The sequence below is a fragment of the Nanorana parkeri genome, unplaced genomic scaffold, assembly GCF_000935625.1.
Source record: "Nanorana parkeri isolate BGI_ZX_2015 unplaced genomic scaffold, ASM93562v1 scaffold79, whole genome shotgun sequence".
Lineage (NCBI taxonomy): Eukaryota > Metazoa > Chordata > Amphibia > Anura > Dicroglossidae > Nanorana > Nanorana parkeri.
The window spans coordinates 2,054,998-2,071,633 of NW_017306347.1; the positions used below are offsets into that span (position 1 = coordinate 2,054,998).

The 16,636-nt window shown below is 42.1% G+C and overlaps 1 protein-coding gene across 1 annotated transcript in view; it reads left to right on the plus strand.

Moving 5' to 3' along the window:
• LOC108804952 (serine/threonine-protein kinase TNNI3K) overlaps positions 1-14,982 on the plus strand; it is a 150,011-nt gene extending 135,029 nt beyond the window's left edge. Inside the window, exons 24-25 of the mRNA XM_018576888.1 lie at positions 11,729-11,808; positions 14,713-14,982. Of these exons, the coding sequence (XP_018432390.1) occupies positions 11,729-11,808; positions 14,713-14,789 (157 nt within the window). The 3' untranslated portion in view covers positions 14,790-14,982. The remainder of the gene's footprint in view (positions 1-11,728; positions 11,809-14,712) is intronic.
• The last annotated feature ends 1,654 nt before the right edge of the window (positions 14,983-16,636 follow it).

The window sequence follows — 16,636 nt, forward strand, 5'->3', positions numbered from 1 at the left end:
GAAATGGATTAAAGAAGAACGAAATATGACTACTGAACCCCAACGGATTGTTGTGATTAGTGCACATCTTATAGCAAAACTCAAACAAAATGATTTCATTTTGGATAAAGTCAGGAAAGGTTCAGTGACTGGCAGGGAGATAATTCTCCATGGGATGAAGACAGTCCTCCAATGTGGATCATCCATAAGAGCCAGGGATTTAGAGTAAGGATAACCTCTTGGATTCCTTCCTCAAAGTGCACTCTACATGCAGTATATTCCTATAGAGAATCCACAAGGGGCCCGGTGACAATTATAGGAATATATGGAGAATGCACACCAAAGAGAGGAAACAGGTTGTCACAGTAGAACGTGGATTTAGGAAGGTCTTGCTGCAAGAGAACACCATAACACTGAAATTAGAGCTCCTTCTATGCAAGAAGAAGGCAGATTATAATAAAACTATGCAATGTTAAAACCCTGTCTCAGTGACTGTCTAAAGAGCCCCCCCAAACACATACACACACACATACACACACACATACTCTGACCACTTTATATTCTGCTGCTGTCACTGAAACATACTTGGTTCCTCTAGGTTTGGATGAGCAAATGTCCTCTTCACATGATGCACTGTTGTAGCAACGAGTTACCTTTCCTGCATCAGCAGCACCTCTCTTTGAGCTTGTGGTGAATCTAACTTCAGGCCCCACCATGTTGCCCCCTTAAGAGGATGGCAAACATGATGAACTGACACCCAGTTGTCCAGGTGACACTGACCCGCTTTCCTAGTGACCCTGAGCGCCTCCCTGTGTTTCCTGAGCCTCCTGTGTCCTTGCATTCTTGGGACTTCCTGTATTCCCTGAGCATTCTGTGACCCTAAATACTCTTTCTTAGAGCCCTTCTTTGCTGTGCACTTTGAATGTGTCAGAGACTCTTGCTCCTACCAATTAGTGATCCCAGCACCCTACTGCTCCCGAAGCCCCACACCAACAGCCTGGCTATCTCACCACAGGTCCTTTGCATCTTCTGCCAACGCCATCTATTGTCTGGGGTAGCAACCTGGGTCTAAATCCCCAGGAGGGGGTCCCTGCCCATCTCTTAGACCCTGCTTCTAGGTGGACCCAATCATTAACATAGTAGGGTTCAGTTTGTTCCGGTGCGCTTGGCTAGTGACACCTGTCACATGAGGGAAGGAGCACCTTCACTGCTCCCTTCAAGCTCCAACACCCGGTACTTCGGTGGGGGCCGCAACAAAGGAATGAACGGTAGTGGTTGAGGGGTGGGCTTTACACAGACCTTGTCACTTTGCCCTAAGCGTGACAACGTCTTCTTTGCATGGGCAAAGCATAAGTTCACTTGACTGATGGATTCGTCAATTTTCTGTCCCTCAGTTAAAAACCCCAATAAACACACGGACTGCGCGACATGGATTTTAACGGCCACAGCAGCCCTTTTATTAAACAAACAACTTTAACAATAACCAAAGTAATAAACCAAATATACAAAAATAATACTTTAACAAGGGTTGACCTGAGAAGGGGTCTTTGGGTGCCCGCCAGCCCAAAAAACCTCTCATAACACTCCACCCATGTCCCCAGCCGCACCACAACCAGCTTGAGGACACTTACTCCTTCCGGGTTCCCAAGGGGCCAGGCCCCCGCCCTTTACAAATCCGGACACCAACAGGGGGAAGCACCCATACCAGCTGAGGGCCCCCCAATCTCCGCTCCCGGTGCCAGCGACCAGAACCGGTCCCACTGAAAACGAGACAACGCATCAGCAACCGAATTCCGAAGTCCCTTCCCATGCAGCTCCTCCCGGACACCTGACTCCCACGTCCAATCAGGTAAGAGCAGCTATTCCCATTTTCTTTTTTAACCCTTTCTCCCGGGACTATTCCTCCCCCCAGTCATGTAGCCCCTCCGCTTAGTCTCTCCGTGTCTGTCTTTAAGGCTAGAGTCACAATGATGGCTTCTACCCCCGGCATGATTTATTTTCATAATACAATCCTCCGTTATAAAAATTCTTCACTAAACTGTCAGTCTCAGCATCCTCTCAGTGCAGAAGTTGATGGAAAATGACCTTGTCAGCCAACAACTCAATTAATTAAAAAAACTAATTCTAGGTCACATGGTGTGTGGTTGTATTTCAGCTCAAGTAACCAAAGCACTGACGGCGGCTCACTTATTTTGGCAGCCAAGAAATGTCATTAGTTCAATCTGGGGGAAGGAGGGGGCAAGGTAATATCCTGCTGGGTGGCAAATCGGCTTCTGGGCCACAGATTGGACAACACCTCTCTAAACATACAAAGCCAGTAGGTCTTCTGATGAAAATTTAGCATCTCAAGTGGAGAAAGCTGGAGGGTGAAGTATCAATGATTGCATTGTTTCATAATGCAGCTCATTATCTCCGTTCACCCAGAGCGCTTCCCAGCCTACCATAAATATTAATGTGTCATTCCCGCCAGTCGAGCATGATGTGGCTTAGAATAATTTTATTATAATACAAAACAATTTCCCAACTGGCATCTGTGCCATCTCCCGATCCTGGCACGGGGGCGGTGTGGGTAGGGACTGCGCTGCCGGCTGTATAATGACTGCATATGGTAGACTGCCCCGAAGACGAACAGGACTTTTCCTGCTGCTTAATGATTCAATATTTACCAAGAGATTATCGGGAGAAATGTTTGTTTGATATAATGGATCCATTAGGCCAGTCTTTATCGTTTTCCAATGAGCTGCAATGTTCCCTGCTTGTTGTTATGGGGAATTTATAGCTGCTTTAAAGCTACATAAATTATCAGTTTAATGTAAATAATTTTCTGATGGTTCCTTAATGTTCATTCACCTTCTGTCCTCTCTGTTAATGAAGATGTTCATTTGGAGTCCAGCAACATGTCAGGCATCCATGAAATACCCAACATATGATACATTAGTTGTTAGCATCAGGAACTTGGCACCAAGACCAACATCACACAATCCCCTCCTGTAACACTAACACTCGTTGGTCTCAGAGTAAAGTGGTTATCTAACAACCGGGTGTTCCTAGGTATCTCGTTCAGCTTGGTGGTAGAAAATGTCAGACGTGAATCTACAGTAAATGGAATGGATGTTCCTTGGTAGGCTGCATTTGAATGCAGACAACCCTCCGGGACACCAACATGGCATAAAGTGCCTCCATGATGGACAGAAAAAAAATCAAATTAATGAACGTTGCAGGCCAGGCACAGGCTAGATCAGGGGTAGCAAACCTCCGGCCCTCCAGCTGGGGTGGAACTACAAATCCCATGAGGCATTGCAAGATTCTCACAGACACAGACATGACTCCCAAAGAGAGATGCATCATGGGATTTGTAGTGTCACCACAGCTGGAGGGCCGGAGGTTTGCTACCCCTGGGCTAGATGATGCTGAACTTCCTTCAGCCAGGAAATGAGGCGGGCACTATCTGACTTGCTGCAGCTTCGAATGTACATTGTGAGAAGCTCACAGTGTGCAGTGAAATTAGAGTAAGCAATTACAGTTCAGGAGAGGAGCTGATACAAGTGTGGAAGGCTTTAAACCAGGGGTGCGCAGACTCTGGCCCCCCAGTTGTGGTTATAATACCACTTGGAGTCTGTTGTTGTCAGAGTCTTCCAGTGCCAGATTTCTATTCACACCACAGCTGGAGGGCCGGAGTTTGCGTACTCCTGCATTAAAGAGTATATATGGTCAAAAATAAAAAATTAGTCTGTATTCCTATAATGAATTTCCAAAAGTTCTATCCCACTCCTAATAACCAGATCCATCTGGAAATTTGTAAACTTATTGAAGTTGCCCATAGGATGTACTTCCTCAATGTACTGACACCATTTCACTCAGCCCTGTGAATGTGCACTTCCTTGCTGTCACCACTCTCAAAGAACCTGGCTTCTAAACTCCAACTCAAAGTCTGAACAATGTGACATTATCATTGCTTGCTGGAAGCAATGCAAGATGGGATATATACAGGGTTATTCATGAAGGAGCCGAAGGATCCATCCATAGCTTTGGCTGATCCTTCGGCCGCCGGAGCCCTGCGGTTAAGTCTAACTGAAGGGCTGCTGCATGGGCTATTCACTATAGGTGGCCAAGCCGAAGGGATATGCTTCGACTCGACTGAGCCGAAGAGACAGCCGAAGGCCGGCCGTAAGTCCCGCAACTGACAACTGGGCAGAGCCAGCCGTGATCTCACATTGTAATGATAGATCAGCATCCCCAAACGACCAGGGGATGCTGATCTGTCATTAAACAATCAAAACTGGGCAGAGCCGGCCTTGATGTCAAGACTCTAGCAGGTGCCGGCCAATAGGAAACAGTTGGGTGGAGCTAGCTGTCACTGCTAGCTCCACCCATTATTATTTTTTTTAAATATCTTTATTTTTTACTTTTACTATTTGTTTACATTTTAACAATATTTTTTCAACTTTTTTTAACCAGTTGACATCCGCGGTGTTAAACCCCCTTCCCATCCAGGCCATTTTTCAGTATTCAGCGCTGCGGTACTTTGACTGACATTTATTCCGTCATGCAGCGCTGTACTGAAATTAATTTTATACCCTTTTTTGGGGACAGATAGAGCTTTCTTTTGGTGGTATTTATTCACCACTGGGGTTTTTATTTTTTTACTATATTAAGGAAAAATTACCGAAATTTAAAAAAAAAAAACAGTTTCCCCTATATTAAATGATAAAACATTTATTATTACCCAATTTTTTGGTAAAATATAAAAGACGGGGTCACGTCGGGTAAAAAGACACTAAACATGTCAAGCCTTAAAATTGCGTGCGCGCCCGAAACCTCAAAAAACGATAATACCCAAAATTGGCCATAGGCGACGCTTTAAAAGCTGTTACCGCTCATCAGTTTAGTGTTATCAGTGATTGATGGCCCTAAAATGATTGCTCTCACTGCGATGTTCGCGGCGATATGTAACCGCGACCGCGCGGGGTGGGGGGTGGACGCGAATGAGCACATATAGGCGATTGGCGGGCTATGGACCCGCTGATCGCCTATATGTGAAACACCCGGTAACGGGTGTGTTTAATGGTCGTGTCTTTTCTGCCCGTGCGTGCCCGCTAGGGGGTGCGCGCGAGCAGAAAAAAATTGCCTTCTGGAGACGGCAACCCGCAAATGCAGCAGTGCCGTCCGTCCGTTTTTTTACTACGGGCGGACGGCAAGAGGTTAAAAACTCTTTTCACTGATTTTCTATTCTGCTTGGTGACACGGAGGTACCGAGCAGAATAGCCGAGCTGAATGCCGCTTGGCGCATCTGGCTATTCACTCACTGCCGTTCGGCCCCTATGAGAATAGGGGCAAACGGCAGCGAGTGAGCTGCCGGAGCTTCGGCTCAGCCGATCCAGATGTTGGCTGAGTCGAAGTCCTTCTGCACTTCGGCTCAGTTGAACATGCAGAGTATGCAGAGATGTACGGTTGAAATCAGCCGTACAAGCCAGAAGTGTATAGCCAAACAGCGTATGGCTTACTTCACTTCGGTTGGGTTATTCACTCGGCTGCCTTCGGCTATAACCCCCCCATAGTCTTGAGAAAAGGAGATTGCATGACATCAAGCAGCAGGGAAAGAGACGCAAAGCACACTGGGTATCCAGGAAGTTGGTGAAAGTGATGGGCAGACAGAAGGCAGCGCTCCATTCTCCACTCCACTACATAAAAGGGATTATTTCATGTAAGCTTTGATTGCATTATCAAACACAACTCTAGTGTGTATTCCTATTACAGTGCTGATGTTATAACAGGAGAGTCTATGCTGGGACTTTACAACTCATTTAAGTGAGCCAGGTCTATTGAGCATTGAAGCGATTGATCCCCCTTGGCAGCCAGATGGCTTAGCATTTCCAGAAAGAAAGGTCAGCATTGACAGCTTCTACCTTCCTTAGCTGAGTGTTCCTTTAAGCGCCCGACTCTGCTGGATAAGCCATGCCACCCCGCAGCTCTCTACAGTGCAAAGTCTGGTCTTTTTACTGTGCTGACTCGCTATTGTCTGTGAGCATCCTAAAAACGTATGTTGATTATCCCAGCTTCTTTTTTATTATTATTAAAATTTGAAACGAGCGTCAGGACAGTAAAACCATGACTAATGACATTCTATTCTCCGACTCTACAAGGTTAATGTAAGCATTATCGGGAAAGGCAGACGTGGAAAGAAGCTACACGGGCAAAATATTCACATCAGTTTTATGAAGCATTTAAAGTCAATAGCCCTCGGTATCTATCCCAACACAAAGCGCCGGCTCCAGCCTGATGAATGGATTCGAAAGAACAGATTTTTTTTTATACAGTTCAGTGTTTTTTTTTGTTCTTTTAACAAAATTAACTTTTTCATTTATTGCACCTTTTCTATTTCTCTTATTTTGTTGGATGCTATAGGAATGTTGTGTCAGGGAGTATCTGAGACCCAGCTGAGCGATCGGCATTAACATACCGGAGCTGTCAATGTGAGATTGCAAATTCTTGGCTGAACGCAAACATTTGGGATCTGTGTCACTTACAGCTAATCAAGTGAATGCTTGTCGAGCTAGGGAAGAAGAATTGAATAAGTGGTAATATAGACAGTGGCATAAGAATAGTAGCTATGAGTATTGGGGGTGGAAGGGGGCTCGATTAAGGATTGCAGAAGTAGCTGTTGATAATGATGACCCTGTACCTGCTGCGACATTTGCAATCAAGAAGGGTTGACATCAGATGTACAGAAGGAGACAATGCAGCTCTCTTGCTACCTGACTTTAATATCTTTGACAGTAGGGAGGTCGCCAAGGGGCCCCATTAAAACTTTGCCCTATGATCTATAGTTATGCCTCTGAATATAGATGAAAATATATAGCCACTAAGCACAATTAAAGAAGAACGTTCATTTAAATATTTATTCTTCAATAGCCACAAAGGAATTTGTGCACACCAAATTACTTTGCAAACCTAGTTGTCACCTTGCAAACGTAGCAGTGACATCATCACTGTGCTGTACATAGACTGTGCAGAGAGCAGAGCTGTGGAAGGGACCGAGCAGGCTCCATCCACTACAGGGTAACGACAGAAGGGGGCAGAGACAAGATACCCTTTCATGTGCTTTATGTTTATTTTCAAAAACTCAGTTTCTATGTATAGTTTACATATTGGGGGCAATTTATCAAAACAGGAGCAGAGAGAATCTGGAGCATTTGCTTATGGCAACCAATTAGAACCTCTCTTCTGTTTGCTCAGGTAAGATTTGAAAATGGGACAGTGAAGCTGATTGGTTGCTTTGCAAACCTGCTACGGATTTTGTCTGCTCCAGTTTCGATAAATTCCAGTCACTGTATGTACATGGTGGCAGTCATATTTGCTTATTACATATGCAGGTTCTGCTCGTTACTTGGTGGTGCTGCAAAGCGATTGTGATTAAATACTCAACTCCGGCCTCCATGCTTTCCTCCTAACCCTGCTGAGGACCCCTTTGCCCCAGAAACACTAGACCTCATTCAACTCAGAAGACCAGTCTTCTGAGTTTTGTCAAATTTGTATTAAGAATAGGCGTGCGTGGACTGCAAACAATGCATATATTAAACAACAGGCATGTAAATTTTGTTTTGTTCTGAATGGATACTTGTATGAATTTTGTTAAATTTGGACATTCGGGTGCATCCGAATTTTAAAATTTGAACACGGTAAATGCGCACAAATCCAAATGTTTGTCTAACCAAAATTCTGATCCGTCCAAATTTCGTTCAAAATTAAACTAAATTGGACATGTGACTGTTCTCTGGCCAATCAGATGTTTTTTGGCTGTTGGGAGTTGCATTACAGGCACGGTCATGTGACTTCCTGTTGTGGATCGTTCCGAAAAGGAAAATTTGGATGGATACAAGATCCGAATAACGAACCAAATCGAATATTGGATCCGAAATCCAAAAACGAAAGAGATAAAAATCCGAATGGATCCAAAACAAAATGAAACACAGTTTTTACAGGGTTACATGTCTAATAACTGATTTTTTTTTTAAATCATGAAAATAAATTCCTGCGGCCCATTAATATTGAGAGACTTTATCAGCGACCCATGATCACAGAGCGGTGTATAAAATCTACGCTAGCGTTAGCAAATATATTCAGAAGGAACTCCGACATAAACCAATTTAAACTTTCATGACCCGTAATTTAAAGAATTTTATTTTAAAAATAAATACATATGGTTTATGATTATAAGAACTTTGTCCTATTTCCTGTAACATTTGCCCCCCTATAAAGCAATAAGTGGTCCACCTGGGAACTTATTTGAGAATAAGACAATGTTGTCAATAAGGAGCACATAAAATCCCGGCCTCCCGAATGCAATTCTGAAATTCGGATCCCGAATGCCATTCGGGTCCAGGAGATTCAGCTTTAGTATTAATATCTGTATATGGTTTTCTGTGGTATTCACAACAAATATTCATTAACTCATCCGAAACTACTTCGTCTGAATCTGAAACCTGAATCGAATTTCAGATCCGAATACCGAATCCCAAAATAACGAAATATCCGAACCAAACCAAATTTTTCAGCAGCTTACATGTCTAATGCGGACCATTAAAAATCTTTTACACCAAACACTTTTCCAAATAGCAACCAAGATAATTGAGAGATAAGATGAAGGTTTTAGTGCAGAATATCACTTTTGGTAGATAAATAGAACCTTTCCATAGACTAAAAGTGATAAGAAAATCCAAACGTTTGGGTTGCCACCAGAACAGGAATAGAGAGGAGATCTTCCAATAGGTTTTAGTTGTATTAAAAGGGAATTTATTTAGCATTGGAGAGATTTTCTCTTATTCCACTGCTGTGTCTCTGAGACAGGAAGTGATAAAAAAATTCCACTATGGAACACAAATGGCTAAAAAAATAAAGAATAAATAAAAATTGTTAGCGGTTTTAGCCATTGGCTTTAGATACTGTATATTTTAGGTTGTACATCCAGCACTGCTGAAAGACACAAATGAAGGAAAGTCAGTGTGAAAACATGAAAGCAGGAACTGGCTTCTCTATCTGTTAACTATTTTGAAGTTGGTATTAATACAAATCTACACATAAAGCAAAAAATAAACTTTTTTTAGTAAAAAAAAAGCAACTTACCTGCCATGTGCTAGTGAAATACATCTGACATATTCCCAAAATGACTCTAGGGAGTTTTTGCAAATTGATAACGATACAATTCTTTTTTTTTTTTCCCCCGACTGTTGAGAGCTCCAAACATTTGCAAAGTGTCTGCAAGGTGTCACCTGCGTTGCCAGTCTAAGCCGAAAGACGTTTTTTTAATGTTTAATCTGTAAAATCCCCAGGCAATCTCTTGCTATCTGAGAGGGGAAGAAAGAATCAAGATAAAGGTTTGTCTTACCTGGAAAATGCCGATAAACATTCTGAGAGACGAGGACAGCTCCTCCAAATCATCAGGCTGCCAGCTTGTCCACCGCAAAGACATCTAGCTGCAACTCGATAGCACCAAGACTGATAAAATATTTATAGCGGAGGGACACGAGCCGCGTGTGTACGAGGGCTCCTACATTTTTAAACAGGTTCTACGTCGAAATACGACATATAAAATCAATACTGTACATGGGCTAGGGTTAGAAGTGGAAAAATAGGTTTTTAAGTAATGTTCTCTCTAGGTTGACATCTCTGCTTTGCTGATGGGGCAGATGTCCTTGGGTCAGTCTTAGAGGTCATTCTGTCTGGTTAACCACCAATGGGACTTTGTATTTTATTGTTAATAATAGAGGCTTTTAATTTTCCAAAATTATTAAGGGACCCCCCAACTAAAATGTACCCCACCTCCCACTAGTTTATCCCCCAACGATTTGTAAAGGCCCAGCATACACTATCCTGTTATAACATCAGCATTGTAATAGGAATACATACTAGACTTGATTTTGATAATGCAATCAAAGATTACTTGAAAAAAATGTGAGTGAGTGCTGCATTCTGCCTGCCCATCACTTTCACCAACTTCCTGGATTCCCAGTGTGCTTTGCATCTCTACCCCTGCTGTTTGATGTGATGCAGTCTCCTTTTCTCAATACTACATATGCCATCATGCATTGCTTTCAGCAAGTGGTAAATGTTAATGGTAAATTACGGGTGTTTCCTGTGCTCACTGTGAAAGAGGGGGAAAGAGTTGAGTTTTAGATCAGACAGTAGGCTTAGTTAGAGTGGTGAAACAAGGAAGGGCTAGGTGAAACCGTATCAATGCATTGAGGAAGTACATCATATGGGCATCTTTAATCAGTAAGTTTGCAAACTTCAACAGGAGCAATGCACAGGTTCCCTCAAAGCTGCCCATGGACATCTGATAGAAAGGTGGAAAGAAGCGCTGCAACCCTTGGATTTGCTGGAACGGTATAGGTACGACCTTTAAAAGAAATATAAAAATGAAAACTCACTGTACTTTTTATAGTCAATTCGAGATCTAGAAAAACGAGTTCGGTGGTGCTGGTGACGTGAGTGAAGGAAAGGCCTAATTGGTTATTGTTGCAATGTTGTACGAATTCAACTACTTTTTCTGGTGCGCCTTCCCAGATGATGACCATGAGACATGAAGGCAGAGGTCAACCCTCTAAGCATCTTCAATAAGTAAGTTTGCAAACTTCAACAGGAGCAAAGCACAGGTTCTCTCACAGCTGCCCATGGTCATCTGATGACCACCAGACATGAAGGTACAAGTCAACCCTCTAGGCATCTTCAATAAATAAGTTTGCAGCCTTCAACAGGAGCAAAGCACAGGTTCCCTCACAGCTGGCCATGCACATCTGATGACTAAGACACAAGGTACAAGTTAACTCTGTAGACATTTTTCAAAAACTAAGTTTGCAAGCTTCAACATGAATAAAGCACAGGTCCTGTCAACGCTGGCCACAGATATCTGATGACCATGAGACATGAAGGTACAAGACAACCCTATAGACATCTTAAATAAGTAAGTTTGGAAAGGTTTAGATGGATATGGTTATTAGAAATGGGATAGAACTTATGGAAATTCAATAAAGAAATACAGATTTATTTTTAGTTTTTGAATGCAGATACCCTTTAAACATAAAAGTAAATGTTATGGGCCAAATACTTACCTGAATCCATGGTCACGTGACATGCCAGGTCCTGAGTCTTCTGACTTCTGAAGTTCAGTAGACCTCAGCGGCGTCGTGATGATGTCATGACAAAGTACAGTTAACCATTTTCTCTGGGCCTCCTGGAAAAATCCCACCCAATCTTCCATTCTACAGATCTGTTTTTATGATACTTTTACCACTGCAACCTCTACAATTCTTTGCCTCCTGCCAGCAAAAATCTTCTTGGTGCTGGATCTGCCTGTGCACTCACTCTCCATAGACTTTTATAAGCCCATCAAAAAAACACTTCCTGTATTCCTATTCAAGTCTATGGGAAGGGAGTGTGCAGTTGGGGCTCAGAGCTGGTAGGGGATGGATTGAAGATAGCACGGCAATAATAGCAAAGTAATTACAGATCTATGGGGTGGAAGGGTTGTGAGATTTTGTCTGGAGAAATAGGATAAGTAAATTTTGTTTTACTGTACAGCTATCCTTTACCTGTTGCTTTGCTCTGAATAGGCAAAGTAGAGTTATGCTTTAAATAATGAAGCTCATTGTCCAGATTATGCAGTACTAGCGGTTCTATTTTCTAAATTCAAATGCTACTTCTCAATAGTCTGCTAACACAACAAAAGCTTTTCTCTGCTTTTATTTTTCAGCTCGGAAGCCTCTTCCGGCCACGGTCTGACCTTAGAAGAGATGAGGAAAAGTTTTCAGTACCCACCAATAGACAAGAATGGTAAGTACAGATGTACTTGTAACTGTAATAATGTAATCACAATGTTTTTGTGCATTGAGTTGGACTCAGAAAAGCCTGAACATTTATTTTAAGACCAGAACAGCATGTTATTTCTGTTGAAAGCTTGGACCGCTACTCCTAAGATAAACAGATTAGGCAGCCATCTGGAAGTTTCTATGTTCAAAGGTATAAGAAAAATAATAAATCATCAGAAAGAATGAAAAAATAAGTGAAATAAAAAAAATAAAAATAAGACAAACAATTTTACAGAAGTATCAAAAGGAAAAAAAAATCAAACCTTGGCAATAAACTCTTACATTTCTTCAATATAGCAAACTGAAGCAACCTATTAGAATGACTTATGTGCTGATCTCTCTACAGCTAAAATGACTTTTTGCAAAAGAAGCCTGTTTATATCTACCTGTCCTGCCATCCATTCCTGGAATCTTCTCTCTTGAAGAGCAAAGCCACCAGAAAGATCTTCACATCCTACACAGTTCTGGGTATATTTGATGACTACAACCACCACCACAAGCTCTGATTCCCTCCACTGGTCCCTATGTAACTACAGGACCAAGCAGTGACAAAGGGGCCAGCAAATAGAAACACAGTGTGTGGTGGTGAACCTTATCCAATTTGAACTAATTCGGTATACCATACCAAGACATGTTTTTTTGTGTGTATTCATTCTACTGTCTTGGTTTAGGGTGGGTGCCATTTAAAAAAAAAAGACTGATACTCTCTTGTTTTTTGCCCCTGGTTCACCTCCTTCAACTTTATCTAAAACTAAAAAATCAGTGTCAATTGAGGTTACTGGTGTTCTCTCAGGTGTAATTATCTGTAACAGAGCACCTAATTTGCTTGCTGTGGTAGCTCTTCATGACTGATTTCATGACTTCCTTTTACATTATGTTGTGTGCTTAATTTAGAGGTGTTTGTCAACTATTTTTATGTGTCCAATTCTCCGTGTTTAAATGTTGATTTGAGTCTTCCAGAAAACTATTATTTGCTCTCCTGTTGGTTCCTGTGTACCAGAAATCCAAATAATGGGAATCTAAACAACCCTTGGGATTGTAACCTTCAACAAGGTGATATGGTCCTACATCACAGTGCTTTAACCACACCTATAAAGCCACCGCTTTTGCTTTGTGCAGTACCACCACTCCTCCTGTTCTGGTTTTCTGTATGTAACAATGACCCCCCACCGGAGTTGCTGATAATTTTGGGTTCTCCTACCTGTTCTGTGGTTACCTACCCCATTTCCAGATCCAGAAACACTGACGACTTCTGGTAATGATCAGGCTCGGGTCTTATGGTCTTTCTATTAATTTATTTACTGAATGCAACAACTCAGGAGAGAGGGTTTAGGAATACAGGATACCTGAATGCACAAAAATGGAGGACAGAGTATTCTGAAATAGTAGCAGCAGCAACATTAGGTCCTATAAGTTCAACCTCCAAAAATACTAATAGACAGATGTCAGCCAGATAAATCTATGACCCTGCAAGAGCAGTCATAGTCCTTACAGTGCACCAACTGGCTTTTGTTCCCTCTGTATGATATTAGGATCTATGGGTGATGAATCTTTTTTACAGTGTCCAGATGGCCAATTCTACCTAACTCCTCTGTGACACTCATCAACTAGAAGATTCCCTTCTCCAGCCTAGAATACATCAGCAGTAATGTAGGCCCCAGAGCCCCCAGCACATGGCACAGGCTGAGGGTAGGCAATAACAGTACATGCTCCCAAATACCTGTATTTATTGTCTCCCCAGCCATACCTCTGAGTCTGCTCCTCAGGGATTGGTTGAGTCAGACAAATGTTCATAGCCCGTGGTTAACCCTTCTCCACTATATGATGGAGCCTCCTCCGAGGAACAAGTGGAATTAATCAACCAACAAGTCTTAGGGAGAACCTACAGAACACAGAAAAATAGATGATCAGGCTGGTTACAGTCCAGGAATACACACTAAATTTAGTATAAAATTGACACACCTGCAGAAGGCAGGGCTGCTACATGTAAATCAAAAGGACATGTCAAGGTGTAAAATTATGTGATTATGAAATACTTACACTTGCAGAGCATTCACTTCCTGCTTTGAAAGGGCAAAATGGTGTCAGTTTGCCAAAGCAATGCACACTGGGATTGCCTTGTCATCAGCAGAGCATTGCTGGGAAATCTCATCTGTAATCTCAGGAGATCTCAGGGAAAGGCATTTTCCTCCCCTGAGATGATGTGCATGGTCACATGTTCTAGTCACAGGTCTAGTCAAATGTGCCAGAAATTCAGGAAGTAATAGGAGAGCTAGTAATCTGTCCTTAGTAAACATGGCCACTACTAGAAGACTGGGGAACCCATGTGTTTATTCTCTTTGTGTTTTTCATCCAACATTAGTTAAGTGATATGAATATGAGTGATCTGACTAACAGGTAGGAAGCTTCCACAATCCAAAGGATCTCCTCAGTATCACGGCTTGAGATTGAACATATTAGATGTAAGAATTAAAGGGCCACACCGGTTGAAATAGGCTAGATACATCTTTTTTCCATTAGGGTCAGGGAACATTTGAGTAGAGAATGAGAGAAATTATGTATGTATACTACAATCCCTGCAGCTTGACAGTTGCATTTTGTTGTGACTTCAGGCTTGGCAGCAGCTGGTTTGGCAGCTACAGGGATTGTAGTCCACATACATGATTCCTCGTATTGAGCCCTGTTGAAGCGAGTGTGTTTTAGACCTCATGCAAACGTGTTGGCTACTCAAATGTCCCCCGACCCTTTTGTGGTAGACTGACCCTTCGATATTTAGTTTAACGTTGTCTGCCAGAACATACAGCTGTCTTTTAGTTCACAGACCGATATAGACAACATTGCATTTATTTTGCTTCCTTTCCTTTGACAGGTTACGTGTCTGATCCCATGAGCACTATGCGATTTCATAGTTGCTGCAGGAGCAGCAGTTTCGAAGACAGTAACTGACAGATGGAGCCGTTACAGGCTGTGGCGGGATACCAGTAAAAGGGCAAACGCAGCGCCACCTGACAGCCCAAGGGGAAGTGTTTACACACAAAGATCCTCTCTTCTTTTATTTATGTCAGATAATTCATTTTTATGTTCTTGTTTTGTTCTTTTTTATTACATGAGAGAGACCGTGAGGCTTTATCAATTTTCACCTGGCAGGAAAAATACAATGCAGCTTTAACTAACAGTCATCATGTCAATTGATTCAACTTAAACTTTGTTTTGCTCTTGTTTGTGTTTCATAAAACCTTACACAGCCCGATCAAGGTATCATTTAGCAGAACCTGAGAATGTATGCCTGAACATAGCTGTCCACTTATGGTGGAACGTATCTGTCCTCTTATGGTGGAATGTATCTGTCCTCTTATGGTGGAACCATTGAAGCCACACTCCCTCACAGCTTCCCAGGCACTGAGGACTGCAACTGTTATGTAAGGAGTGTGGCAAGTATTGCTGTGCTCAGTATCTCTGAGCCACTCACAGAGAGATCTTTGTGATCTCTCCACTGGCTCAGTGACTAAATACATAATGCCCGCCATTGCAGTTTCAGTGCTGCGCTCGGGGTGATTAGAGTGTGCCCAGGCACACCTGGCACACCCTGTGCGCACACCTATGGGTGGAACGTATCTGTCCATTTATGAAGGGACATGTCTGTCCATTTGTGGTGAAACATATTTGTCCATTCATGGCTGAACGTGGCTGTCCATTCATGGCGGAACGCATCTGTCTGTATGTTAGAACATATCTGTCCATCGATAGTGAAACGTATCTGTCCATTTATAGTGGAACATACAGTTGAAACTCGAATAATTAGAATATTGTGCAAAGTTCATTTATTTCACTAATGCAACTTAAAAGGTGAAACTAATATATGAGATAGACTCATTACATGCAAAGCAAGATAATTCAAGCCGTGATTTGTCATAATTGTGATGATTATGGCTTACAACTCATGAAAACCCCAAGAACCCCAAATCCACAACCTCAAAAAAGTAGAATATTACATGCAATCAATAAAACAAGGATTGTACATAGAACAATATCGGACCTCTGAAAAGTACAAGCATGCATATGTACTCAGTACTTGGTTTGGGCCCCTTTTGCAGCACTTACTGCAATTACTTTTGCACGATATTCTAATTATTCGAGTTTCACCTGTATCTGTCCATTATTTGGGGAAAGTATCTGTCCATTTATGGTGGAATGTATCTGTCTCTTTATGTTGGAACATATCTGTCCATTTATAATGGAAGATGTATGTCCGTTTTTGGGGGGGGATGTACCTGTCCATTTATAGCAGAGTCTATCTGTCCAGGAAGTGAAAGAAAATCCCTCCAAAGTGAGAGAAATCCCTGCTGGTCAGCAGGGCCAGAACTAGTGTCCCCATTGGAAGATTTCCCATTTATTCCTGTTCTGACAACAACCCAAAATGTGGGATTTTGCTTCACTTTTAGTGGTAACGGTCACCAGGACAAATAGAGGGGATATATCTCACTAACAGGGATACAGACAGCAATAAAAAACCTGACAGGTGCTCTGATCCTTCTCCACGATATCCAAAACTAAAAATGTTTACATATATATATATATAATAAAACCACCAATCTGCTTGCGGTAAGTGGTCCACCCCATTACATGAATGCAAAAAATAACCAGGAATGTATATGGGAAACTGCTGCAAAAAAAGCATGCAGGAAATTAGCAGTGCTGAGATGCAACAAAAGAAAAAAAAAGTCAAAACAAGTATTTTATTTTAAAATAAATGGACTTTGTTTATGATACACAATGCTCTTAGAAAACTAGAC